The sequence below is a fragment of the Phascolarctos cinereus genome, unplaced genomic scaffold (assembly GCF_003287225.1).
Source record: "Phascolarctos cinereus isolate Bilbo 61053 unplaced genomic scaffold, phaCin_HiC Scaffold_3;HRSCAF=262, whole genome shotgun sequence".
Taxonomy (NCBI): Eukaryota; Metazoa; Chordata; class Mammalia; order Diprotodontia; family Phascolarctidae; genus Phascolarctos; species Phascolarctos cinereus.
In genome coordinates, this window is record NW_027555736.1 from 30,201,820 (window position 1) to 30,229,622 (window position 27,803).

At 39.4% G+C, this 27,803-nt stretch overlaps 1 protein-coding gene across 2 annotated transcripts; it reads right to left on the reverse strand.

The window, feature by feature from the left end:
- Positions 1-361: 361 nt before the first annotated feature.
- Positions 362-27,771, reverse strand: SLC25A16 (solute carrier family 25 member 16). Of its 2 annotated transcripts, none has more exons than XM_078150749.1 (9): positions 27,648-27,771; positions 21,744-21,836; positions 18,129-18,262; positions 12,502-12,580; positions 8,312-8,433; positions 7,500-7,566; positions 5,747-5,909; positions 3,298-3,366; positions 362-2,157 (listed from the first exon to the last, which is right to left on the reverse strand). In XM_078150749.1, exons 1-9 carry the CDS (start codon positions 27,769-27,771, stop codon positions 2,001-2,003), a joined length of 1,008 nt encoding a protein of 335 aa, XP_078006875.1. In that variant the 3' UTR covers positions 362-2,000. The 2 variants fall into 2 exon arrangements, with proteins under 2 accessions (XP_078006875.1, XP_020830838.1); XM_020975179.2 differs by lacking the exon at positions 12,502-12,580 and adding an exon at positions 17,032-17,095.
- Between the last annotated feature and the right edge of the window lie 32 nt (positions 27,772-27,803).

A 27,803-nucleotide genomic window follows, 5' to 3' on the forward strand; every position in this document is an offset into this window, starting at 1 on the left:
CACTGTACCACCTAGCTGCCCAGTTCTCTAAAAAGACTTTGACCCAATGTTAAAGGGTTAAGAACTTAAAAAGGCTCCACCCTTTAAATTGAAGGTATGAGATCTATTTATATCACCCTTCAGAATACAACAGAGTCATTATTCTCTTATACAACAATTATTTCCCAATAGAACCCATCCTTATTAAAAAAAAAAAGTTCAGCAAAACTGTCTGCAAGAGTTTTCAATACTCTTTTGACACCCAGTCAAAATAACACCTCTAATGAAAGGGAGAATTGACTGCTTTTTTGTTCTAATAATCTCCTGTAAAGGCCTTCACTGCAGTAAATGAAACCTACAATTTATAAATGAAGGAAATAAATTTCGAAATGACTAAAACATATTTATTTATCATTAAATTTTTGAACATATTCTAGAAATGGAACAGAATGCAAGTTTTCCTTCAGTAAAACATTTGTAGTTTCTTTTCAGGGGATAATGGAAGATATTTGTTTTAGCAATTTAAATCACCTCAAGGTTGCCTGACAATATTTAGTTATAGCATAACCCAGAAGGGGAAACATATACAGCTCTAGGAACACATGCAGTTCCATCAACTGGAAGGTTTATAAATCAAACAAATATTTATCTGATGAGATGTCAAAACAAAGCTAACAATTCATCCAATTTTTTCCAAATTTACAAAGACCACACCAGAAATGCTCATTCTCTTAACCCAAACCACACAATGATTTCAACTAATTTTCTAATGACTCATCTCATGGCAACGATTCTACATATCATGTCCTCTAAAATGATATTTACAACAATAAATAAAAATGACAACAAGTGGCTACAAAGAATGAATCCAGACATTTTTAACTTGCTTGTTTTTAAACAACAGGAGATCACTAGAAATTATATTCAATATCTCCATTAAGTAAATTTACACAACAGAAGTCTCTCTCATGGAAGAACATTTTGATACAGTATATATTAATGCACATATTATTCTAATGTATATACAAGCACAGCAAATACCATTTGATCCATATATTGACAATATCGGGAATGCTTTCACTCTATCTGTACACATCTTGTGTAACAGAAGTAAACCAACCCACTTTTACAAATAAAACCTCTCAGGGCTAGTCTTTTTTACTTACATTCCTAAGCGCATTTTAGAAATACGTTGTCTCTTATAAAAAATTATGTAAAATACCCCACAGTATCAGATAACTTTTTTTATTATAACACCTGCAAGTAAGCTTACCTAGCTTCTGAATCATTGTCACTATGTCACATTTATAATTTTATTTTAAAATAATATTTTTATCCCATGGCACATTATATTATTTTTGACAAGAAATCAGTCACCACCACCACCATCACCACCCACAAAATATCACCTTTTCCGTGCTGGCTTGTACAATGCACTTACCCAACGGGGCAAGATAAAACTGTAATACACATTCTTGCTATAATAATCACAAATTATTAATCTATTTTAAAAAATGAACTCAGTTCATTTTAAAATCCAGCATAATTTTTCATTAAGGTCAGCATAAGGCTGGGACTTTTTTTCTTGCCATGATTGCTAAAAAAAGCTTGGAAGAACATGATAAAGCTAAAGAGCAAATCTTGGAAAATCTATAATGGACACCAATTAATCTGTCATTGGTTTCTCAGACAATTTAGTTATTTTAATGAAACTGATTAACTTAATAAAACATCCAGAGTCGGCCTAAGGATGAGTTTTATATCAGGAAACCACAAATTATGGCATCAGAAAACAACAGGAAGCACTTCTGGTTTCTGGCTTAAAACAACAACAACAACAAAAAGTGCCTAGGCTTGCAGTTACAGAGTGATTTTCCACTTCACTTAACACACACACACACACACACACACACACACACCCTCCCTCCCTCCACTGCCAAAAGAAACATAAAACATTATAAATGTTCATATACCAGATATACATGTGTCTGGCCCTGGACAGTTTAAGGAATAATGTGACTTCAGTTGAGGTGCAAAAACTGCTTCATAAGCTCGTAGGTTGTGAACGCCACAGCCTGGGAGGGAACGCAGCGGATGTAGTTAAGGGACAGGCCCCGATAGAGTCCTCTGCGGATGCCGTGGTGTCCATAGACATACTTCAGTGTCTTCAACATTGTACTGAAATATAACATCAGGGAAGAGTAAAAAGGGGAGGAGGGGCACCAATGACCTTTCTCAAGCCCCTAAAATGGTGACTGAAATGACAAATGCTGTTTTAACAAAGAATCGACCACCCTGGAGCTGTCATGTCAAAGTGGGCAGGTGCACTGCAGCCAGGGGTGAGCAATTTTACTGATACATTCATTTGGCAAGTGTTTATTAAGAAAATATGTGCAAGGCATGGACTGAGGCCTTGGACACCCAAAACACATATCCAACACCGACCCTGTTCTCAGTAATAGCAAGGACACAAGAGTGAGAAACTGGAGGGAGGTATCACTTTTGTCAGTACTATCTGGAAGAGCCCAATGGCTGCCTTTCCAAAATATACATTAACAGCTGCATTTTTCCCTTTCTTTTTCAAATCAGAATGATCAGCAGAAGGCCAGGAAAACATAATGGAAATAAAACTCAGTCAAAGATAAAAAAGTTTTCAAATCTGAGTCAGCAATAAAAACTAGCCCCTCCCCAGACCGTCCAACTACCTCACTTCCTAACCCATAGGACTTGGAGTTTCACCTTTGCCATAAGCATCCTTGGTCTTGAGAGAATAAGAGCTTTATAAGAAAAGTCTCAAAATATGTTTTGCATCATTTCACATGTATGACCTATATAAAATTGCTTACCATCTCAGGGAGGGGGAAGGCAAGAGAAGGACGGAGAAAATTTGGAACTTAAATTAATGTTAAACATTGTCTTCACATGTAATTGGGGGAAAAAATAGATTTAAAAAAAGGTTCTGAGCCCCTGAAAAGCCCTGACCAAACTCTGTTAACTGTCCCCTAAAAACTGTTCAACACAAAATTTGAACCCTGCTTGCCATTAGCAAAGTACATGATGAAAATGATTGAGCCCTGTGAGATCCGATGATGAGCTAGAGCCTGGTAAGCTCTCATCCTGGACTCTCTATCACTATCAGCACTCCAATATGTGGCTTTGGAGAAGTTAATCTCTGAGCTGATTTATAAATGAAAGGGTGGGACAAAATGATTTCTAAAACCCATTCCAAAAACAAAATTCTGCGGTTCTCCTGCTTTCCTGTTTGTAATGTTAAGAACTTCGATTTCTAATGACAACCAAAAGGTACGTAGAACTTACAGGCACTTTTCAGAATCTGGGAGAACAGTTCCTAATTGCATTCGACGACGGGTTACGTCAAGTGGATAACTGAAGGAAGAAAAAAGGCAAACTAAAGTACATTCGCTTTTTTTTTTTAAGTTCAATTCAATAAGCAATTACAGAGTCACTCTCCTGTGTGCAAGTCTCTGAGAAAAGAGAAGGGTAGACAGTTTTAAGCTTCCAGGAGTTTATAACCAAGCTACCCATGTGTGAAAATTGCACAACACAAGGCAATTCAATATACAATTTCACAGACAAGAATTGTAAGAGGCCAGAAATGTGAACAACTAGCTAAATCTGGAGAACGTGGAAGTGTGGGACCTTAAATGAAAAGCATGACTGGGGAGGGGGCAAAGCATTTAGTGAGGTAAACATCACGGACAGAGGACAAAGATGTATTCAGAAGACAGAGCTGGCTGATGGAGGGGGAAAAGTGCAACAGGAAGTTTGAGGAGCCTGGCGTGAGGGCAGTGAGGAATGGCAGCCACGAAGTGACCAAATTGGCATCACAGATCTAGAGCAGGAGACCTCAGGTCACCGAGTCCAGATTCCCCCTGATAAAGTCAGAATGAAAAGAAATGACTTGATGACTGATGAAGGTCCACGGGCACCAAAGAATACTGGGATCGTGAGGCTCTCTCACTTCTAGATCAGATATAAGCTCCTCTGTCTGGACCCTTCCTGACTGTCCAGTTTTCTTAGTCATTGTCCTCCATACTCCCCACAGGTCAGTCACACTGACTCTCTGCTGTGCCTGACACAAATGCTTCAATTCCCACCCCCATGTCTTTGCACGGGCTGTTCCCCACGCCTGGAACACACTCTCCCTTCCTCTCCTCTGCTGCTTGGAACCCCTCCAGTATCACCTTTGGCTAGAGACCTTTCCTGATCCCTCACCCTCTAGGCCCTGGTGCCCCCCCATCTCCATAACCATCTTGAATTCATTGTCTTGTCTATTCTGTCTTTCTTCACTTGTTGGTGTCCCCATGAGAATATCAACTCTGGAAGGGCAGAGGTTGTTTGATGTTTATCCTTGCATTCTTAGCTCAGGATAGTGCCAAACACACCAGCTTAATCAGTGCTTATCAATGGCTTGACTAAGGGGGAGATCTGAGGTGATGGCAGAACAAATATTTCTTCAAGAGGGTTGAAAATGCATGACTGTGGCTTAGGCTAGACCTGGAGACAGAGACAGCACTGCGGTGCCTGAATAAAAAAAAAAAAAGAGAGAAATGAATAACGGACAAATGGAAGACTGGATAAGCTTTCCTAGGGACCAAATTATTAAAAGAAAAGTAGAGCTATCCAAGGACTGAATCTTAGGGAAATGTTGAGAAAAGAAAAGAACAAGTATAATCAAAGAAACCAGAAAGGGATACTCAAAAAGACTGGAGGAGTAGGAGGAAAGAACAGTCACAGAGGGAAGTCAACAGGATCAAACATTACCTAGTGGCAAAGGTAATGAGTACTATGGAGAAAAAAAGGGGTCTTCTCAATTTAGCAAGAAAGGCCTTCATTCAGCAATGTAGTTTTGGGTGAGGGTGTGGGAATGGAAGACATATTGCAGAAAGCAGAGACGGTAAAGAAAGGTGGGGGGGAGGGTGGGGGGGGAGTTCACAGAATCTGGAAGTTTGTCAGTGAAATGGAGAAAAGCAGTAACAGGGTCAAAAAGGGGCCTGGGGAGACAACAAAAAACATCATTATAGGAGAATCCATAGCAAAAAGTATGGTTGAAGAAACTAAGCGGAGAGTGGGATGGTCATGAGTATGTGAATTCAAGATCCCTAACAGAACCAACCATAGAAGCAGGCAGAGGGGTTAGTTAGCAGTGCAGAGATACTAGGAGGAAAGATAGTAAGACCTACATAAAAGCAAAAAGGAAGGGGAAGAAAGCTCACTCCAATGCCTTTAATTTTCTGAAATTTCACAGATTCTTATGAAGAAAACAAAGTATACAACAAGGACTGGAAGGGAGAAAATTCTTGTTGTGTTTTTAAAGGACAACGTTTATTTTTATGTAATATTATTTTTATAATACATAATATCTATAATTTTATAATTAATATAATTTCATTATAATATTTATTTTATATTTATTTATTATTATATTTATGTTTATTGTTTATTGAATGAAATAAAGGCAGACATACCAAACTACTTTCTCCACAGAATTACAAGATGAACATTACTTGAAACCAGCAAGACAACTCAAAATATACAAATATACGCGCCACCTTGGAGGTTTTCACAATTCAGATGATAGTGCTTACACTTTATAATAAGTTTTCCTGGTTACGAATAGCTTAAGACAGAAAAAGCTTAATGTTCAAAAGGAGAGTTATGTAAGAGTTTAGTGTCCTACACATACATACTATGTACAATGCAATTCCAGGTTATTTTCCTAAATTAGGCTGGTTAGGAAACTTACGATATTGTCTGTGCTATTGCTCCAGCAACACCACCACAAAGCAAGTTGATATGCGTTTTCAAAACTAAGACATTAGGGTTGTCTGATGAAGGTCTTCCAAGCAAGGTAGGAGCATGGGAGAGACCAACACTCTTTAAGGTACCAAAAGTAAAAAATGAAACCCCTAAAAAATAAAATGTAAATTTACAATAATATTTAACAAGAGCAGAAAAACAGTACATTGCATTATTTCAAGTTATTTTAAGTACATAATAATGCATTTCTTCTTTCCTGACTATCACATTTTGCCTAATGCACAATTTCTACCACTAGTAACACTAAAAAATATAAAGTTTATCCACAAGTTAAAGAAAACCAGTGGGAGTCATATAGATCCACACACAATAAGCAAACTTCACCAAAGAGAACTATTATATAGTATAGTCTCGATCATTTATAGTTTCGCACAAAATTAAAACGAAATGTTTACATTCTAGCAGCTATATTAGAAAAGCAGTGGTGCCAAATGTAACTGACAAGACATATTTCCACTAAAAAACATATTTCCTTCTACAAAATCATAGATTTAGAACCAGGGAGGGCCTTGGGGATCATCAGGGTTAAGGGTTCTCAATGCTTTTTTGGCCCCTCTGGCAGTCTGGTAAAGCCTAAGGACCCATATGCAGAACAATGTTTACTAAGGCATTAAGGAAAATACACAAAATTGCAAAGGAAACCAATTCTATTTAAAGTTACAATTTTTTTTAAAGTTCAGAAGCCCCAGGTTAAAAAACCCTCAATCTGATTCAGCCATCTCATTTTATGTAAGGAAACTGAAGTCCAGAGTGAGTCCCCCAGGCAACTACTGGCAAACCTAGGATGTTACCTCAGGCTCAAGCAGTCTTTCAGATTAATACTCAAGTCAAAAAATTCAGACATTATAAGGAATTGCCTTTTAACCTGATGCCCCTTTTCAGTCTTCAAAGTCAGGGCTGCCAACATGAGAAGAATCCAGTTTTGGGGGGAAAGGGTCAACCAGATGTGCACATATACTTTCCACATAAACTAAAACAGGCAACGGAGATCTCTATTTTGGACCACTTGAAATTAAATAACTCCGTGGCAAATACAATGTTACTGGTCCTTGCTGAATGTTATCCTAGTTCTTAACAAGTTATGAGATTGAATTACCATAAAGTGTCGGAATTTGAGAATTGCTATAAATTTGTCCAATATTCACAATACCTTTATGCCATCTAAATTTACGAAATACACTACCACAAAATCCTTGTGATTTCAGAAAACAAAAGATATATTTTATCAATTAAACTATTAATAATAAGCAATCTATAGTAACAGAACTAATAACTAATCCTTGGGTCATCTCTTACTTGTTTATACAAACACTATATAGTATTATTGGCCAGTTAGCCTGATATTAGTGTGACCAAAGTTCTAGAGTCTATTTCCATAAGGCCCAGTTACAGACGATACTCTTCCCTCTGACAGCCACATGAACAGTTGTTAAGAAAGGAAGATGGCATAAGAGCAAAAGGCAATTCAACTAGAAAAACAACTCCAAAATGGATACCCAATTTTTGATAGGCCAAGAGGCCCATCTTAGCATATGAAGGACAGCACAGTTTAATATGTTCAGAGTGAATCTAAGTTTTTAGTTTCTTTTACTTACTTTCTTAAAATAAAGATTTCCCTCTAACTTAGACTGTCAAACTCAAGTTCTATCTGAAAAGTTTTAAGAAACTGCAATCCATACCTGCATAGGGAGCCATGCCTACAATAGTAGGCATCAGTCCTCTGTAAAACCCACGAAAGCCACCTTCCTTTTAAAGGAAAAAGTAAATGGATGATTAAGTTATGCTTGTTATGATGAACTTAAAGAAAGCAACAACAAAGAAGTATTCTGTGGCACAGACTAGAATGCAAAAGTCTACAACATTCTAGACAAGTTGCTTAAAGACTTCTGGTAAAGCAAGATTCACTACCCCGAGTCAAACTTGGCCTCCTTGCAATGCTCCCCTTTGCCTTCTGGAGCCCAGAAGAAATCTAATCACTTTTCCACATGTGAGTCTTTCAAAGTCTCCTCTTCACCAGGCCCACATGGCGTAGGCACTTTTACCCGGCTGCCCTTTTCTGGACACTGCTGTGCTTGATGTGTGCCCAGACTTGAGCGTGATGCTCTGGTAGGTCTGGTCTGACCAGGAGATAGCACAGTAGTCCTTTCCTCTCCCATTCTCAGATAGGACATCTCTCAACTCAGTCATCTACCCAAAAGATAATAACTGTTTTGGGTCCAGAATTGTGATTTGATAGATGTGAAAGAACTCTGACGGGGAAACTTTCTCTACTGATGCAGATTACTTTCTCAGTACTTTACGTTCTCAGTACCACTGGGGGTGGTGAGAAGTTATGCAACGTGACAGTAGACATGAGTGGTCTGAGTTAGGACTTGAACTGAGGTCTACCTAATTCCCAGGCCAAGTTAAAATTCATCTCATGATGCTTTTTTTTTTTTTACCAAATGTGAAGGCAGATGTTACAGAAAGGAAGGAGAGAAAAAGGAAATACCTTTGCATATATTGTTTTGAATGCATGAACAATTCCTGTGTATGTGTGTTCTCCTTTCACCTGGAAGGCCAGGCGAACTCTAACCATGTCAAGTGGATAAGTACAGATGACTGCTGTCATACCTGCAGGGAAAAAAGAAACTCTCACAAACACTTCTATTAATAAGAAACAAGCAGTCATAATTCAATGTTGCTAGCAAGAACATTCTGAGTCTCTTAACTTAGCAAGGTTAATCACAAGACATATGCAAGTATCCCAACAATCAGTCTACAAGAAATCTATTCCCATGCTTCCCCAACTGGAAGACTGAAGATGATTGAATAGTATTATTAAGATGGTGATGCCAATACTTGTCCCTATCTAACTCAAGAGACTACAATGAGAGTAGAAAAAAATAAAAAATAGTACAACAGATTTAAAAGCACTTTAAGGAAAATTAAGCTATTAGCTATCTTAATACCACACATTAGCAAGGCAGTAACATTATGATTCCTTTATTTTCACAATGATCTGCCGGCAACTCAGAGGTTTCAGAGCTAGAAAAAGCTTAAAAACCCTAAGGCCAAATATATAATATGTAGCAGGGCAAGAATTTGAACTCAAGTCTTCGGTTCCACATTTCTATTCCATCACGATGACAACAGCATTTCCAGTTTACTTTCCAAATATGCTGGTATTGGCAACAGACTCATGGTCAAGTTGGAACCCAACTCTCTTGCGGACATTTCAAATGTCTAAAAGTATATGATCATTTGAACGGTTACTAATAGTCAAAAGCATGAAGGTCCCCAGAAGACTTCAACTAGTGCACAGGGAACTATCCCCAGCGGCTGCAACCCTGGATTTTATATGGATGGCCCCTTTTTCCACACTCACTTTGACAGATGCTTGTTACTCCTTCAGCAAGTAACAGAATGCCTAGGCTTTACGGCAGAATTTGTTGACATTTTATTATGATGAACATTACATTAGTCATGACTGACATGAGCAAATGTCCAGTTCTCTTGGTTCAGTCATGATAATGTCATTTAGTTTTTTTAAGTGGATTCCAATCCCCACAAAACTGATTTCAGAGGCATAATGCTTAAATTCAGTCTTTTCCCTCACTCGCAGTTACAAAATGACACTGCAATGACTCCTCTTCTTAAGTTTGAACTCTTTTCAGTGAGCTGCCTAAAAATCTAAACCTGTCAATCCTACAATTCACTCAGGGGGAACAGAAGGTGATGTCAAACCAATGAAAAAGAACGCTGAGCAGATCTGTTTTCTCACCTGTATCTTCTTACTGCAGAAGAGTACACATAAAACAGTTTACAAAGTGAAACATTTATTCCCCCCAGATTACCTTATACAAATGATTAACAATAACAACTTAGTCTGGACATCATTGAATATCCCCTCTGGGGTATATCACCTCCCCTAGCTTCCATTACACTCCTCTATCCTGCTTTTCCCTGGTACCTTGGCCAGACCACTCTCTCACCCACTAAGTGTCCCCCAGGCTCAGTCTTCCGCCCTCTACTCTTTCTACTTTTTTTTTTTAATTTTTGTGAGGCATTTGGGGTTAAGTGACTCGTCCAGAGTACACAGCTAGTGAGTGTTATATATCTGATGCCGAATTTGAATTCTGATCCTCCTGACTCCAGAGCCAGAGCTCTATCCACTTCACCCCAGACCTCTACTCTTTCTACACTCTTTCCCATCATGGGTTCAATAATATTTATGCAGATGATTGGTCCATCAAAGCCTTATCTCTTTCCTAAACTACAATCCTGTATCACCTATTGCCAGCTGTGAACCTCTATTTAGGTGTCCATAAGCATGGCAAATTCACTAAGTCCAAAAGAGATCTCCTATTCCCCTCCCCCAAAATCTTGTAATCCAAACCCTTCCCCCCAAACTTCTCTGTCATTAACTAAATCACCACCTAACAGTCATCCAGGTGTGAAACCTCAAACTCACATCATCCTCTCCTTTTAGCTCCTATGTTCATTATTTAACAGTTCTTTAAATTCTATGTCTACAACCTCTCTTGCATCAATCCCTTTCTCTACTCCAGTTGAGGCTCACTTAGATTACTCTAAGAACTTCCTAACTGGTCTCCCTGCTTCCACACTCCCCCATCTCTAAAGTCTAGTGGTTCCCAAACTTACTTGGCCTACCACTTCCCTTTAAAACAAAAATTACTCAGTGCCCCCATGGAAATCCACTTTTTAAAAACCCTTTAGTGGTTTTTTTTTTTGAAATCTGCATCATTACAAAAAAATACTGCCCCCCTGGATCATTCTAGCACCCCCCTAGGGAGGCAGTTATCATCCTCTTTGGGAATCTATGCTCCAAACCATCCTCCACAAGGCTGAGAACTGAGAATCCTCAAATACAGAGCTGACTACGTCATTCCCCTAACTTAAAATCTCCTCACCTTGGGAATCTGACACTTTACAAGGCCAGCCTGCTTTTCAAGGCATACTCCACAATATGGCTCTCAAGTGAACCAAGTTACATGCTAAGTCAGTACCTTATCTGTTTCCTCCATGCCTCCAGGCCATCATTTCCCACCCCTGGAATGCTTCTTCACCTATGATCAGCAGAATCCCTAGTGTCTTACAAAGTCATTTTTGCTGATCTCCCTCTACCAGAGATAAGCACTCTATGGCTCTTTAAATTCATCCATCTATCCTTTGCCTGTCCTAACCCCTGGCAGAATGGATGTTCCCTAAGGGCAGGGACTGCTTCGGTTTTGTCCTGCTGGATCTAAGGGTTTAAGATAGTGACTCACTTGCAGTGAGTGTTTAATTTAATTTTGTTGATTTGCAGTTTAGTTAGTATTTAAGGAGGACAACAAAGTCTATTTTGATAGAAATGCTGATTTAAACAAGTTAAAGTTAGAATGATTAAATAATTTATAAGTAAAAGCTTCATTAATTTCAAGTACATTCAAGAGAGCACACTTTTACCAGATTGTTGGTAATTAACAATGCTGTCAACCAAGCAAAGTGCTTTTCTGGGTTTTCTGTAGTAAATCTTATGTTAAATCTAAATTAACATAAGAGAGCCTTGCTTCAGGCAAAGGTTATCTAAATGAATGAGAACCTAACATTTAAGTCATTGCAAAATACTTGTCCTCAGAAACTTCTAAAGTTACATAGTTATAGCATTTTCCTTTTTTTTTTTGCTTAATTAGAGCTATTTCTCTGTAGTGATAGTTCTATCTATATTTTTCTCCTTCCTCCCTGCTCTGATTTTAAAGAAAAATGTATGGTAAATGTTTGTAAATTTTTTCAACATCCTAATTTATAAGATGTGTTTGTGGGTATATGCATATGATTTTATGCCCCTCATAACTATCTTCCCCCACAACCATTTCTCCCATCTTTTTCTATTTAACTTTGTCCCTAACTTTTTCCAGTTTTTCCCTCCTTCATTCTTTTTCCATCCCTCTATCTTCCACTGACCCTACCTTTATTAGTCATCATCATGAACCTTCTTCCTTTAAATCACTGCCCTCCTTCTCTGCTCCTCATTCTCCATTACCTGTGCTGACCTTTCTTTTCTCTCACCCTTCAATCCCTTCCAACTATCCTGCTTCCTTCTTCTCTCCTACACCAATGCAAGGTATCTATTCAACATCCAAGGCTCAACCAAGGGATGGTTTCTAATAGGAGGGATGGAACAAGGCTGGGAATACCATCAGGTTCTGCTTTTTACCACTGTGTAAACTGGATAAATCCTTACAAATCTACTAAATGATCCTTAACTGTGATCCTTAAATCCACTAGACTCACGGCAGTCTTCTGAACTCAGAAAAGTACATTTTTTTTTGCAATGCTTATGTACTTCAACTTGACTTACATATTTTGATTAAGCTAGGATTCTTCTCTGAAGGTGATACTCAAAACCCCTTCAGTAGCCAGTGAAAGAAACCTCTCTATAGTTTGAGTTCAGATTAAAATAGTTGTTATAGTCTATTTCTGAGCTATTTCTTGCCAGTGAGAAGGTTTGACCTGACCAGAGGGAGTTTGTACCTTCTGCCCAACTGATAAAGAAGTCCAGTGAAAACCAGGTTCTGAAAGAACCTGCCCCACAGGTCAGGTCTGTGGCCTTTAATCTTTTCATATCTGGTTTCAGGCTAGGTGGTAAAGCAATAATAGCTGTCCATGAATAAACAAGAGAAATCTAAAGCTACTTACCAGAAATACTGGTGATGACAGCCTTCCTCTTCCCCCATCTTATAACTACAATCCAATACAAACAGCAGTATGTCTTCACCTACCAGGAAGCAACAAGACCTTCAATCAAGCTGAGATGAGTTTGTGTTTCTGTGTGTGAATCCTACCTCTCCTCAGTCAAGCAGCTTAGAATTTAATGAAGAAACTATCTGTCTAAGAAGAGTCTAAGAGATGAACAGGAAGAGAAGAGATCTTTCTCCACAGTCCTCCTTCCATCCTTACAAACTTACAGGGTATTTATTACCCAGCATTCAGTTCTACCAAGCTGGAAAGGCTTTAAATACAGACTGAGTCGGATTGTTGAGCACAGGAATGCTCATCACCAGCAAGTAGAACACTGGGTGATAAAATGACAATGACAAATACCCAAAGTAAACAGAAGTCAAATGAAAAGAATGAGCTTTCTTTAAAAAATAAGAAAACCCAATTATCTGTCAAGCTCAGAATGGATCTACCTCACTGTGCAATTTCCAGGTTTCAAAAGAATTTCAAAACTTTAAGTTTCAAAGAATGTTTCTAATGAACTTTCCAATGTTAATCTATCAGAGAATATGAATATTCTGAAACTGAAAATGGTACATAGGACTTTCTGATAAAGAAATTAACTGCAAGGAAAAGGCAAGACAGTTATGCCAAATACAGCCTTGAAATTGGGCTGCAGGGCTGGATCAGTGGCACTCATTGGTGAATCAGACAGCAGGGGGACAGTGTGCCGTCACTTTGATAGCAAGGCAGAGACATGTCAATTCCAGGATGAGTTAGATCTTCCCATAAGGAACCTTGCTCGGTCAACTTTGCTCAAGAGTGCTTAGGACTTCTTTCCTATACATTCCATCTCATATAAGACTCCTGGGTCAGACTGCTATGCAGCAAATCTATACAGATCACAACTCAAAAAAATGGGTTATTTTTGTGTTGTACCAGAGGGGTGGTAGGTATAGAACTTGTCAGTTTAAATAAGACACAGAGAAGGCCTAAAGTAGAACTCATAATTACTGAGATACTATAGTCAGGCACACTAAGCAGGAGCTCCAGGACCATTTTCTATAAAATAGTCCAGTCATACAGAAATTAAGAGATCCCAAGAGTCATAGGTGGCAGGTAAAAACGCCATCTGGGACTTAAAAGCTGCAAACTGGATAGCCAGAGCATGACCATGAATGATATTAACATATCTTTAAAATTTGACCATCAGTTCTTATAATTAAAAATAGAAGAAACAAAAGCACTTGGAGATAGGCCAGTATTGGTGGGGTGGGGGAGGGGGGAAAAGATGCATATGAGAATCTACTTCTGAATTGTGAAACAAGCTTCAAGGTACTTTTAAAAACATGGACAGCACTGGGGCAGAGCACTTGCCTTCCAAACCTTTCTGCCTTTCGTAAATGAATAGAAACATTCGACATAAATGTTTTTATTTCTTTGTAGAGATTAAGTATATAAAGGGAAAATGACACAGATAGCCCATCTAAAAACATGCAGTCAGTCAATGGCATGGTTAGTTTATTAATAAACCTTCACAATTGTTTAGTGCTTTTGACTTTTCAATGGGCTTTCACATGTAATCATTAATCTATAACACTGGTTTTATTATGCCCATTTTATATGCCAGGAAAAGGAGTCCTAGAGATATACAACATGCCAGGGTTACAGTGAGCCAGTGGGAGCCTGGAGCTAGCACCCCACCTACATGACTCCAGCCCTTCCCTACTACCAAAATCTTAACCCTTGGCCTACTCATCAAGTTTGCCCCCAAAACTGGAATAACCAATAGATAGATAATAGGCAAATCTGTTCATCCATCTACTTACTCATCTCTGACACCTTATTTTCTGCCTCCATCACACTGATCATTATTTTGGGGTTTTTAATGGTAAATGGCCACTGGCAGAAGGAAAGAGAAGGAATGTTTTCAGGGAGAGGAGGAACACACAAAGAACAAGGGGAAGGCTCACTCTTTGAAAACAGAAACCTTGACTCTTCATTTCTGTGCCTTCTTGGAAGACTCAAGACATACTGGATTGTAGTTGTAGGATGAGGGAAGGAAAAGGATGATGAAATTCCTTAGAGTTTTAAAAGAGACACATGAAACTTACAAAGCTATGGGGAAGCACATCTTTTTAAAAAACTTCTACAAATACATAAACTTTAAATGACTGTGTGGCCTACAAAAAATTAGCTAAAATCATCTCTCAAAGGTTTAAGAGAAGCGAGATAAAAAGATACATTTCCACTTTAATCAGACCATCCTTTAACTTATGTAAACAAAATGTATGTTGTATCTAATTACATGCAATGAGTCAAGTCTCTGCTTCTCCTGGGCTGGTACTAAACACGAAGCAATCCTACAGGGCTAGGGCTGCCAGAGCCCTAAGTGTGACTTCTGGGGGATCCAAAGGTTTCTTTAAAAAAGACATTCTTAGTATGCTGCCCTGCCTCTACTGTATCTGAAATCATTTTCATCACAAAATCTTTTCACACAAATGTGAAAACACTAACCACAAAGTAAACTCAAGCTGTGCTTCTGTGAAGTGGGCACGTCCTCGAAAGAGCAGACACTGCCCAATAAGTAAAGGGCAGAAACACCAAAGGACTTATATCAAGCCACAAAAGCCCAAAGTCTTTTTGGATCTAACTCCTGTCAAACGTCATCCTGCAGCTTTCCTGCAAAGCTTTGGTTTGTTTGCTTTTTACCCCCAGAAGCTATGTGGTACACAGTGAGCTAAAAGTAAAAAGCCTGGAATAAAGTACCACACTGTAATCCTTCTCTTCCCTTGCTGTGGAATCCCAACCCTCCTTTTAAGTCCAACTCAAATCTTCCTTTCTTTGAGGTCTTCTTTGAGCCTCCAGTAAGTAAATTCTCCCTTGAACCTCACACATCACTGTTTGTCTCTCTTACATTTTATGTGGTATTTGGTATTAAAATTATGGGATGGACTACATCCCAACATTCCCAAGTCCTCCAAGGAAGGAATACATCTCATCGGCACTTTTTTCCCCTCCTTCCATCCCTTAATGCCTGTAGGTGCATAATAGAAAAAGTAAAACGTTTTCGTTAAAGTTATATTAAAACACAATACCAGGGTATAGCAGTAAGAGGAAGATGCTTCCTCTGAGTCTATTCTTTATACACTGTAACTGAGGAAAGACTGTAACATCTGCTGCTATAGTTACTTCTACTTTATTGCCCCTGGGCCACTCAGCTGGTAGAGTCCGCAAATTATCAGGAGGCAAGCACCACAAGTGTTTTGTTTTGTTTTGTTTTTTCAGCACAAAGAATAAGTTATCCCTGAACTTTAATTACTTGCAGGAAAGAATTAGTTGGCGAATTACAGAATGCTTAAAATTTACATCAAATTGTGAGCAATATGCAGGTCAAAAAAACACAAAGCAGCTACTTAAAATAGAAAGTGATCAGATACAGATACTAGGTATGATGCCAGTATTACTGTTAATAATAGCCCATATAATCCTATGGCTTTACAATTTACAAAGTGCTTTGCTTTAAAAACCAACCTGGGAAATAGGGCAACTATTGTTATTCCGTTTTTACAGATTAAGAAGCTGAGGCTCAGTGAGGTTAAGCGATTTATTCAACATCATATTGCAACTTTGCAGCCAACGTGGGATTTAAACTCAAGTCTTCTGAATCCAATGCCAACATTCTTTCTACCCTATCACTCCACCTCGTCAGAACCTCTTTAGAATTTTAGTACCAAATTTCACCATTTTTTAAAAACACCACCACCATGAGTTTCAAACCACTAGTGGTTTGATGACAACGCATGTCATCATGAAGCTAGGCAACAAGGTGAGAGGTGAATCCAGGAAGTCTCTGAGGAGGCCTGAGAACAAAATCAAAAGGCTCCCATGAGTGCTCTGGAGGGCCCCTGATAAATGGCATTAAGGAAGCTGAGAACCACAACAGGATTTCTGGTGCTTTTTAAGCTAGAATGGGGCTCCTTACCCAACTCAGCCTTGCCTTGCCACACCAGGGCCTTAGAGGGTTACTGCTTATCATCTGGAATAGAGTCCATCATCTCAGACCACACAAGAAGCTCAGAGAGAGACTGAAACACCACAAGTATTCAGCCCAAAGCACCTCCCCTCATTAGTGTCCCTGCTATCACCTCCCACGGGGTCCAAGGGTCTTAGTCAATTGGCTACTAAAGGGCCTCATAAAGGAACTGTCCCTTTTTCTATAAAGTTGTCTCTCAGTGGTTTTTCAGCTATATCTAACTCTTTGTAACCCCATTTCGGGTTTTCTTGGCAAAGATGCTGAAATAGTTTGCCATTTCCTTCTTTATAAAGTAGCCAGTCTTAAAGATAAGCACATGGATATGGTAAATAATACAAGAAAAATTAATACTGGAAGTATTTTTGTGGAAGATATGACAACATATCACTATATGTATACTACATATACTATACATACATATTACTATGTGTAATGTATCTATTACTATAGAACTAAAATATACACATTCCTACCTGCCATGGAGCCAGCCATTAGCCGGTGTATATGTCCAGAAATCCCAAGTTTTGTGGTAATTAACTATAAGATAAATAGTAAATTCAATAAAATAGGCTAAAAGGATCATTTTCATCCTGAACATCTCATAAAATCACAGATCAATAAGTAAGTCAGTAACAAAAATACTGCAGGCCTCTGCAAGGTACAATAGAATACAACATTCCAAGTTATGAAACCAAGGGAAAAGGGAATAAGAGTTTATATGGTGCCTACTATGTGCCAGGCCCTTTACAATTATAAAACAAAAAGCGATGAAAGACATGGATTAAATGTTTGCTCTGAAGCTTCTGTACCTTAGAAAGCCACCAGGGAGCTGCCTAATAGCAAGTGTGGTAAGTAAGCTGCAATGCCTTGTTTGCATCTTCTGGGAACAAGGCTATGTACTATGGCTGACAAAGTTGGCCTCGAAGCCAAGTGGACCTGAGTTCAAGTCAGACTGATGGACACCAGCTGACTGAACAGATAACTGAGTGGACTCTCCGCACTGGAGGCAATTCTATAACTAAGGCAGAGAAGTAGAAGAGGGCCAGCATGCATGGTCACTGCAGACCCCATGGACTACCTGACTTTCACAGAGCCAGATCATCCCCAAACATCACATTCTGCTATAATCAAATTTTCAGACACTCATTAAGTGGCTCTTCGTCTACATAACTGCGCTAGATGCTGGAGGATGAAAAGATTAAAGTACCTGCCATCTCAGGGCTTATATTCTATGACATGTTCTAGTCCATATAATAAGGAGTAGCTTGCTGCAGGGGCAAATGCTAAAGCCCAACAGGAATGATTTTTACCCTCGATCAGCCATGCTTCTAAGCATTATTCCTAAGCAGGAATAATGACAAGCTGACTAGCTCTGATTCTAAACCATCAAGCTCCAAAGGAGGTTAACTTAAAAACAAACAGAACAATCAGAAGTCAGACATGTGTGTTCCTGCAACATTTATGGGCCCTTAACCAGAGTACTCTAAAGGCTTGCTTATAAGCAAAAGTATTCTCAGTACTAGTCAAATGCAAATACTAAGGTAAGGAAATAAGACAACAGTTACATTACCTTTTTATAATGGTCAAAGGACATGAATTGAATTGCACCATATGGAAAGATTCTAATCATCATTGCTCCATTTCCTTTATATAAACCAAGATAGCCTTCCTTTTTGGGAACAGCACACAATGCCGAAAACACTCCTGTTTTTCAGAAAAGAGATTTTCAAATTCAAAATGGAGAAGCCATCAACATTTAACACAATACCATAAAGACAAAAATGTTTCATAATCATTTTATTCACAGAAATAATTACACAAAAGGTAATAAGTTATGTAACAATAAATATCACAAAATGAAAGCAATCATCCTATCTACTCAAGAAAAAGCCATAAATTAAAGCAAATTCTTTTATTTAAGCATTTGGTAACAGAAATGTGTATAGTAGGTACAAAAATGATGAGTCAGATTTAAAAACTAGCCCAAACGTTAAAGATTTAAAATGCTTTGTTAAAACATTCTGATTTTATATCACATTCATTTCATAATAATCCTCCCCATTTACACTTCTGAAAATTCCACACAATCCTTTTTTAAAGCATTTAACGCTAATTTAAACAAGAGTATCGAGCTAAAACAAAGAGATGGTATTTGTAATAGAACCATTAAAAGCTTTCCCAGTAACACCAGGGGTAAAGCAGAAATCCAAATGAACAGCATGGAACAGGAGAACTAGGTAGCCTCTGAGAAACTGCAGTTTTTTAGTAACCCCTACTTTCAATGAAACAAAGACTCATCTATTAACCAATACTCTTCTGGTGATATACAGTTGCAAATCATAGAACACCAGTTGCCAAAGAACTGAAGAGAAGGATCACAAAGAGTATGGGAGAGGCACAAGCAAGCTGTACAGTTTTATATTACTATATGATACATTACATAGGAGGAACTGTCTGGCAAATCGGCTTAAAAGATGTCAGAGAACAGACTGGAACGTTATTGTGCCAAAAGCAATGAAATACACTACTTCAGAAAAAGATGCTAAGACTTGTCTGAAGTTGACGCAGACGCAAAACAATATAGGAGAACAACATACACACTAATAATACAGTGAACAACACTAAGGCCATAAGTATTCAAACGAAACACATCTTGTCTGGTTTACAGAGACCTGGTGTGGGGATGAAACCACACTGGGGTCGGTAGAGAGGTGAGCTACACGGATGGACCCTGCGTATGCGGCTGCTGTTGTCATATGTTGTAGCTGAAATGTTGGTTTTTTTGTTTTACCACTTTGCATTATTATAAGGATTCCATTGAAGTGTTAGTACTAGGAAATAGCACATCTTAGTCCAAAAAAACCAACCTTTAAAAAATGTAGCATTCTGGTCTCCTATTGCTTATACATGTGTTACTTATGCTATTTATTAGCAATAAGAAAGGCACTTCCCATGAAATCTTGTTAATAAATTTTTTCTCTTACCATTTAGACAGATGTTCTCAAGCACAGATTGTTAATTAGGCAAAATTTTCTGACATTCTTCCATTATCAAGATACTTTTAATGATTCAATAAAACTTTTAACATTATCCCAGTACTTAAAATTATAGTTCCCTTACTTTATATAAAAGATTACAGAGTACCAAGAGCTGTGGAGAGGCAGGGAGGTACACAGAGAAGGGGAAAGCAGAAATACCAACTTTACTATTTTACAGGAACAAGAACTTCAGAAATCCTGAGCCTGGAGCCTTAGGTCTCACCATGCTAAGATCTGCACCCAGACCAGCTCTCTCCATTTCTATAGATGTTACAAGTAAAAATTTTCAATAAACTGAATTTAGATGTAATTCCTTTGGAAGGCCTTGCTACTTACTTGTCATAATCCAGTTAGGAATTTACATGCAGTAATCACTAATGTACGTGAAGTAGGCAGGCCTTTCTTACTTTAGTAAGGTAGCCCAGAATGAACAGTTTTTAGCAGAAGAACTTGAGAACTCTGCTCATTTTATTTACTAAGGAGTATATTGAGGTCCAGAGACCTCAAGAATCTTGAGAATTCAGCTCACAAAGCTAGAAAGGCAAGCTGGGACCTCAACTTGGGCCTCCTAAGTCAATGTTCTTTCTACTCTATCATGACTAAATCCTAAAACCTTCCAAATAATGTGAGAAAAATATTTTAGGTTGAAATATCTCATGTTTATTCTGACCTAGAGTAAATTTCTTTTGGGAGAGATGAGGGAATGGGAACAAAGATATTTTAATTTCATTCCATTCGGAAAAAACCCTACCTAAATTCAAGTGAAAAGCTAACAATTCTCTTAAAATGAGATGTATATAAACCACTTCTGCACATTTAAAATAACATCTGTGTCAGAGCCAATAATTTATCTTATCTTTATCACTCTCCTACTGTGGCCAGATGTGACTTTGGTCTTATGACACCATTATATAATGAATGGCTTTTATGTTCACGTATCCTTGGTTTTGTTTTTTAAAAGACAGGCTACATATTAGATTTCAACTATTTATTCTGTAAAATCTTCGCTGCAAATTTCGTAAGTCTTGTGGAGCAGGCTGTACAATTCAGCTGGCCCCCAGGGATCATGGATTCTAAGTGAATATACAATCTCAAGACCGCAGATCAACAAACTAAAACAACACACATCAATTAGTGTGTGCTGGTTATAGAAGACAAGTTAGACAGAGGTAGTTACATGTAAAATAATTTCTAAACATTAGTATAACATAACTGATCATATTAGTTCTTCTCTACCTTCTACTTCCTTTCAAAATACTAATACAAAAGAAAAATTAATCCCTAAATACAATCATGCATTGAATTTGTAGGCATAAGACAAAAAATTCAAAACTGCTATGTACAGCACAATAGCAAACCACACTGCGCACAGATACCCAGACAATCTACATGCTACAGTGAAGTTCCTAAATTAAAAGCTTTTTACTTTAGTCTGTGTGCCTTCTAGCTAGATGGTATAATGGTTAGAGCTCAGAACTTAAGAGAGTTTGATTCTACCTCATATTAAAAAGCTGTTTGACAACAACTTCATACACTTTAAAGCAATTATTTCATAATATTACATCTGGTCCAAGAATGCATTCATTGATTTATTTGCCAAAGCTAAAGAAATCAGCTATTTCTAACACCATGGAAATGACTTTATGGGAAGTAAACTATTTAAAATTCAACAGATTAATTGAACATTCATTATTTGATTGAGATTTTACTGTATTAATACTAAATACTAAAAACTTCAACCCTGCAGATCCTTCCTTTAAACTTTTTTTCTGTTTTTCTCATATTCTTTCTCTTCCTCAAATTCTCATCCTCTCATATTTTCTTTCTCCTGCTCCTTCCTGGAAGAAAAAAACCCAAAGCCCTAAAAAAAAAAACAAAAATAGTAACAACTTGGTACCAATCAGCACAGTTGGCTCCATTCCCCTTCACCTTTTGCACAGTTTAATGACCAGGCCTTGAAAGGTCTTGAGTTATGCAAGAAACCAAACATGCTCCCACTATTTTACTTCTCAGATACCAAACTTCTCATGTGGAGCAGTTTTACATTTTGGAGCCATTAATTAGGGCTTTTCATTTCGCAATCAATCAACGAGTATTTATTAAGTACTCATTCCCCTGGGCCTGGTAAAAGCAATCACTCGACTCACCTAAATGTTTGTAATGGTGATTATGCGCTTGTAGCAATATCTTCACTCGATCCAAAGGTGCGATGGTGGTTTTGGCACAACAACCTGCAATACCTGCAGATTAAAAACAAGAGAAAGGAAAGGTGAATATTTGTTACAGACCTCTGCACAACCGGGACAGTGGATTCTGTAAAATCTCGCATGACACTTTAGACACAACATAAAAACATGCACAGGAAACAGTTCATTCATCTCCATAGGGGGCTTGATGCCTTAACAAAGCAGTGGGTCCTCCTGGGAACCCTGGGAGGCAGACAAAACAAAGATTACACACAAGGTAACTCAGTCTCCAGGGGTTAAGGACCTTGCCAAAGGTAATACGGTAAGTCAGCGACAAGGGCTCTGCAAATCCAGATGTTCTGACTCCTAGAGGGCTGGCTGCTTTTCAAGTCGGCTGTATCCCCTCCTTAGAAAATCCACGTCAAAACTTTATACATGTTTTCAAGACAAAGAAGCCTAATCCAAACATGTGGGGACTTTTACAGAGTTACTTTAAATATTTCGCTGAAGATTAACTTGCATTCCTAATAGTACCTGAGCTTGAATATCTAATGACCACACAAAATAAAAAAAGAAATAAGGTTGTTTCCTTTCACATATAAAAACAACACTGTGGCTGCCCTACTCACTCTGCTGTTTTTTGTGTTTTATTGGGGGGTTTTCTGGCTTTGTTTTTAAACAGTAGAGGGCTAAATGAGGCTACCATCCAGGCAACAAATATCTTTGATACTTAACTAGCTGTATGCCCACAGGCAAATAATGCTGCCCCAATTTCTTCATCTGCAAAATGTGGATAACCTGAATAATGTTATTTCTATATAGTGCCTTTCTCACAAAGATATTCAAATAAAATAACACAAAATGTCCCAAATAAAGCACTCTGCCAACTTGAAAACTCTGTATAAATGTCAAAAAATCCATGCTCAAGGTTATAATGACTTTCCAACCTCTGTAGGATTATAAAACAGGACTGTAGTAGTATAAAACATAGCCAAGGCCTAGGGAGGTTAAATATTTTAATAAAAATAGCTTTTTGGAACTTAAAAGAGACCCACATTCAAATTCTGCCCAAATCCACTAGCATTTATACAGCCTACCATGTACCAGACACTAAGCTAAGCTCTTTACAATTCTCTCATTTGATCCTCACAACAACTCTTCAAGACAGCTGTTGTTCTTAACCACATTTTACAGCTGAGGAAACTTCGGCAAACTGGGTTTAAGTGACTTGCCCAGGGTTACAAAGTTAGTGAGAATCTGAAGCTGGATTTAAAGTCAAGTTTTCCAGCCATTCTATCATCCAATACAAGTGGACAGATCTAACCTCATAGAAACAAAAGTTCTTGATAATTTTTAGTAAAGGGGTCCTAAGACCAAAAAGTTTTGAGAGCCATTGACAGAAATGTTACCTCAACTCGTCTATGTTGGAGAGCATGGGTCAACTACGCCAGTGTAGACATCTAAAGGCAGAAATGACTTATCAGATTAACATTAGATTAAATTGTTTCTGGAAGCCTTGTGCCTAAAACAGAGGACGGTATTAGTATCCTTTCCAATGGTAAGACCCTACTGCACCAGGTTGTTGGGCAAGTTTTCGATGACCATCAGCATGGTGCTCTTGGATGACTGCTGCCTCCTTCCACCAAGCCAGTGCCTCTACGCTGAGCCACGAGGCCTCTCTGGGAGCCATTTCAAACAGCTGACAAAGAGCACTCTGGGATATCTGAACTCATGGAAGAAAAGCAGTCACAGAATGGGGGTCATTTTTTTAAAAGTCCATAGATTCAGAGAACTAACACAATATGCTTGAGCTGAGCATGGGCAGGCATCCGTGCCAGTCTCCTTACAGAGAAACGAAGAAACTGAAGCCCAGAGACTTAGTATGCCTAAGTTTACAGAGTTTCATGCCAAAGCCGAGATTAAAACTCCAAACCAGTAGCCCTGCATTCTTTCCACTGTTTCAACACTGTCAAAACATTACCATCACAACATACCATTAGAATAATCAGCAAGGAAAGTCCAATAAGCACCAATTAAAACACTGTTATATTTCTATTGTCCCGCATTAATGCACTGTTGCTGGAATTGTGAACTGATCCAACCATTCTGGAAAGCAATTTGGAACTATACCTAAAGGACAATCAAACTGTGCATATCCTTTGACCCAGCAATTCCACTACTAGGTCTGCATCCCAGAGATCAAAAAGGGGGCAGCTAGGTGACGCAGTTGATAGAGCACCTGCCCCAAAGTCAGGAGGAGTTGAGTTCAAATCCGGCCTCAGACACTCACTAGCTGGGTGACTCTGGGCAAGTCACTTAACCCCAAAATTGCCTCACTAAAAAAAAAAAAAAAAGGATATTGAATTTGGATGAGATAAAAATTCTTGGCTGAAGGGCAGGCACCACACCCTAGAAATTAGGAAAAGGACTAGAGAAAACCAAAGAGATCAAAAAAAGGGAAAAGGACCCACATGTACAAAAATATTCACAGCAGCTCTTTCTGTGGTGGCAAAGAACTGGAAATTTAAAGGATGTCCACCAAGTGGGGAATGGCTGAACAAGTTATTGTGCGTGATTGCACAGTTATCCCTTCCACATCTCAGGAGTTAGGGGCACGGAGCAGATCAAAGCAAGCTATTTTTCCCTTTTTTTTTGGTCTGTGTCTTCTTTTACAGCATGACTAAAATGGAAATGCCTTTTGCATGATTGCACGTGTATAACCTGCATCAAACTGCTTACTGTCTCTGGGATACAGGGAGGGAAGGAGAGAATTTGGAAGTTAAATTTTTAAAAAATGAATGTTAAAATATTTGTTTTTACGTGTAATTGGGAAAAACAAAATATTTATATCATCCCTATTTTATTTCATTTGATCTTCAAAATAAACCTGTGGGATAGATTAGGCATTTTTCTCTTTTTAAAAATTTATTTATTTTTAGTTTTCAACATTCCCTTCCATAAGATTTTGAGTTCCAAATTTTCCCCCATCACTCCCCTCTCCCCCCCCAAGATAGCGTGCAATTTGATATAGGTTCTATATATACATTCATAGTGAACATATTTTCACGTTAGTCATGTCATAAAGAATTAGAATAAATCCAAGAAATCATGAGAAAGAAACAAAAAAGAAAGCAAATAATATGCTGGTCTATAGTCATCTCCCAATGTGGCTGTTACTGTGGACAACGTTCTCCTGGTTCTGCTCACTTCACTCAGCATCAGTCCATACAAGTCTTTCCAGCTTTTTCTGAAGTCTGCCTGTTCATCAGTTCATATAGCACAACAGTATTCCATTACATTCATATACCACATTTTGTTCAGCCATTCCCCAATGGATGGGCATCCCTTCCATTTCCAATTCTTTGCCACCACAAAAAGAGCTGCTATGAATATTTTTGTACACGTGGGTCCTCCTATTGGTATGTAGATTAGGCATTTTCACAGAAGAAGAAATTGAAGCTCAGAAGACAACACAGCTGGGACTAGAACCCAGGTCTTCTGAGTTCCAGGCCAGGAAGGCACATGCATTTAGGGTTAAGAACCAGTTTGGGGTTAAGAACTTTCTGTGGCTAATTCCTAAGATAACTGACTATATGGAAATAGGAACTTTACAAATGGGTATGCCTTCTTTCTATATTGGCCCACTGCACTGACAAAATAAATCTATAAAACTGCTAAGAGGTAGAACAGCATAACAACTAGAAAGCTAGCCTCAAAGTTCAATGAGGGAAAGGAAAGAGCATTTACTTAGCACCTCCTATGTGCCAGGTGCTTTACAAATATTCTCATTTGATCCTCACAACAACCATGGGTGGGGCTGGGGGGAACTGATGCTATTATTAGGCACATTTTACAGATTGAGAAAACTGAGGCAAACGGAGGTGAAGTGACTTGCCCAGGGTCACAAAGCTAGGAAATGTCTTGAGATTTGAACACGGGTCTTCCTAATGCCTGGCCCAGATCTCTGTCTCAATGCCACCAGGTTCAAGCCCTGTCTCTGAAACATATATGTGACCCTGGGCAACAGCACTCTAAGCAACTCTCTATAAAATGCAGAGAGGACCACCTGCACTGGTAGGGGAACTTTCCTCACCTGAAAGTTATATATACCAGTAAAATCAAAGGTTCAGTCCTGTCCTTGTCCTATAAAATTGCTATAGTAACAGAGAAGCTTTTTAACCAAGACATTCAATTATCACGTCTAAATCCCCAAAGTCTTATCAAATTAAGTGAAAAAAAAAATTTAAGCAAAGACAGCCAGCCTATGAAGGGTGAGAATGAATAGGGAGTAGATATGAAAAAGCCTCTTGGAAGTCCGTAAAACTAGTCATGACCATTCTGTGCTGCAGGCTCTCTAGCACAGCCAGAGAACTGCTCCAGGTGTGTGCCCATTCGGCTGAAGTCAGGTCTGCATAATTTCCCTGCCATTACCAACTCCGACCCAAGGCATTCAATCTGTTTCTCTTTAGAAACAGAACATAGTGGTTCAGTTAGAATTCCTGATTGTTTCCCCCCATTAGACAGTGAGCTCCTTAAGGGTGGGAACTATTTTCCCTTCTATTAAGTGTTACCCCAGCTCTTAGCACAGTGTCTGGCACATAAAAGGTGTTTAAAAATGTTTCCTGGATTGGATAAGGCCATCTTATTGGATAAGAAACTGGGAAGGAGTGAGAAGTGACTAAAAAAGCTTGAGGCAGCCCGGTACAATGGACTGCTGGGTTATACAACCCCCTCACTGTACACGTATGGGAACCAAAAGAAAAGGTAAGGCTTGCCAAGGTTACGCCTTACAAAAACTAGGGATTCATTCTTCCATCAGCAAACATTTGTTAAGCCCCTAAGCACTGTGCTAAGGTCCCTTCTTTAAGTTCTGTGATCCAATAATAATAAAAGTATATATCGCACCTTATGGTTTGCTCCTGTTACCTCTCTTGATCCTATGAAGTATCACTGTGAAGTAGGTGCTATTTTCTCCATTTTACAGATAAGTAAACTGAGGCTGGATTAAGTGACTTCTCCAGAGTCACACAGCTGAGGCATGGAGAACAGCACACTCGATCCACCGCACCACCCCTCTGTCTCTTGGCCCTTCGAGGCCAGATCTAGCACTTTTCACTGCCCCACGCTAGCTCCCCTTCGCCTCTTGGAAGATCCCGGCGCAGGAAGAGCCGCGATTCTAGGGGTAAACAAGGGGGCTGAGGAGCACGAGGAAAGAGTGTTAAGGCAAACAGCTGGCTGGTGGAAATGAAGCCATATCCAGAAATGCTCCAGGAGATGTCAAGCAGATCTCTGGTTCCAGAGGAGTTACTCGGTGCGATTACCAGATGTCATTGCACCTCCAATCTCAGGGGCACCTTGGGATGCAGGGGCCCCTAAAATGGCTATGGTCTTGGAAACCCAGCCTGGGTCGGGGGCTCTGGAAGGCCGACTTCTTTAACTCCCCCAGACTCCCAGGACCCAGTTACCTCACCAGCCAGCCACCCAGCCTCTAGCTTCCTTCCCTCTCTGAAGGACAGCTGACAGCCAGCCTAGGCTCGGCTTTCCTCTCGGAGCCCCGGGACTCCAAGACTGCGCCTTCCCTCCGCCCCTGGAGCCCCCAAACAGCCCTCTCGTCATCTCCCGGCCAGGCTCCCTCAAGCCCCAGGACTCATCACTCCGCAGGAGGAAATCCATTCGGAAAGCCCGACCTCCTCGAACGCCTGCCCCGCCGGCCGCAGGACTTTACCAACACCCCATTAGACTGCGAGTTCCTCGAGGGCAGGGACCCTCTGGCGTCTTTCTGGCCCCAGAGCTCAGCAGGCGCCTGGCATACAGCTGGTGCTTCATTAATGCCTCCTGACTCCGCCCCGCCGCCCCCGTCCTCACCTCCCGCCACGAAGGAGCGCAGCCAGTAGAAGTCCCTGCGAGCGGACGCCGCCGGCGGCGGGCTCGAGCTCCCGGCTCCCGCTCCTCCGGCCCCGGGGGCCGCCGATGCCGACACCGCGGCCATGGGGCTGCCTGGGCTCCGGGGGCGCAGTCAGA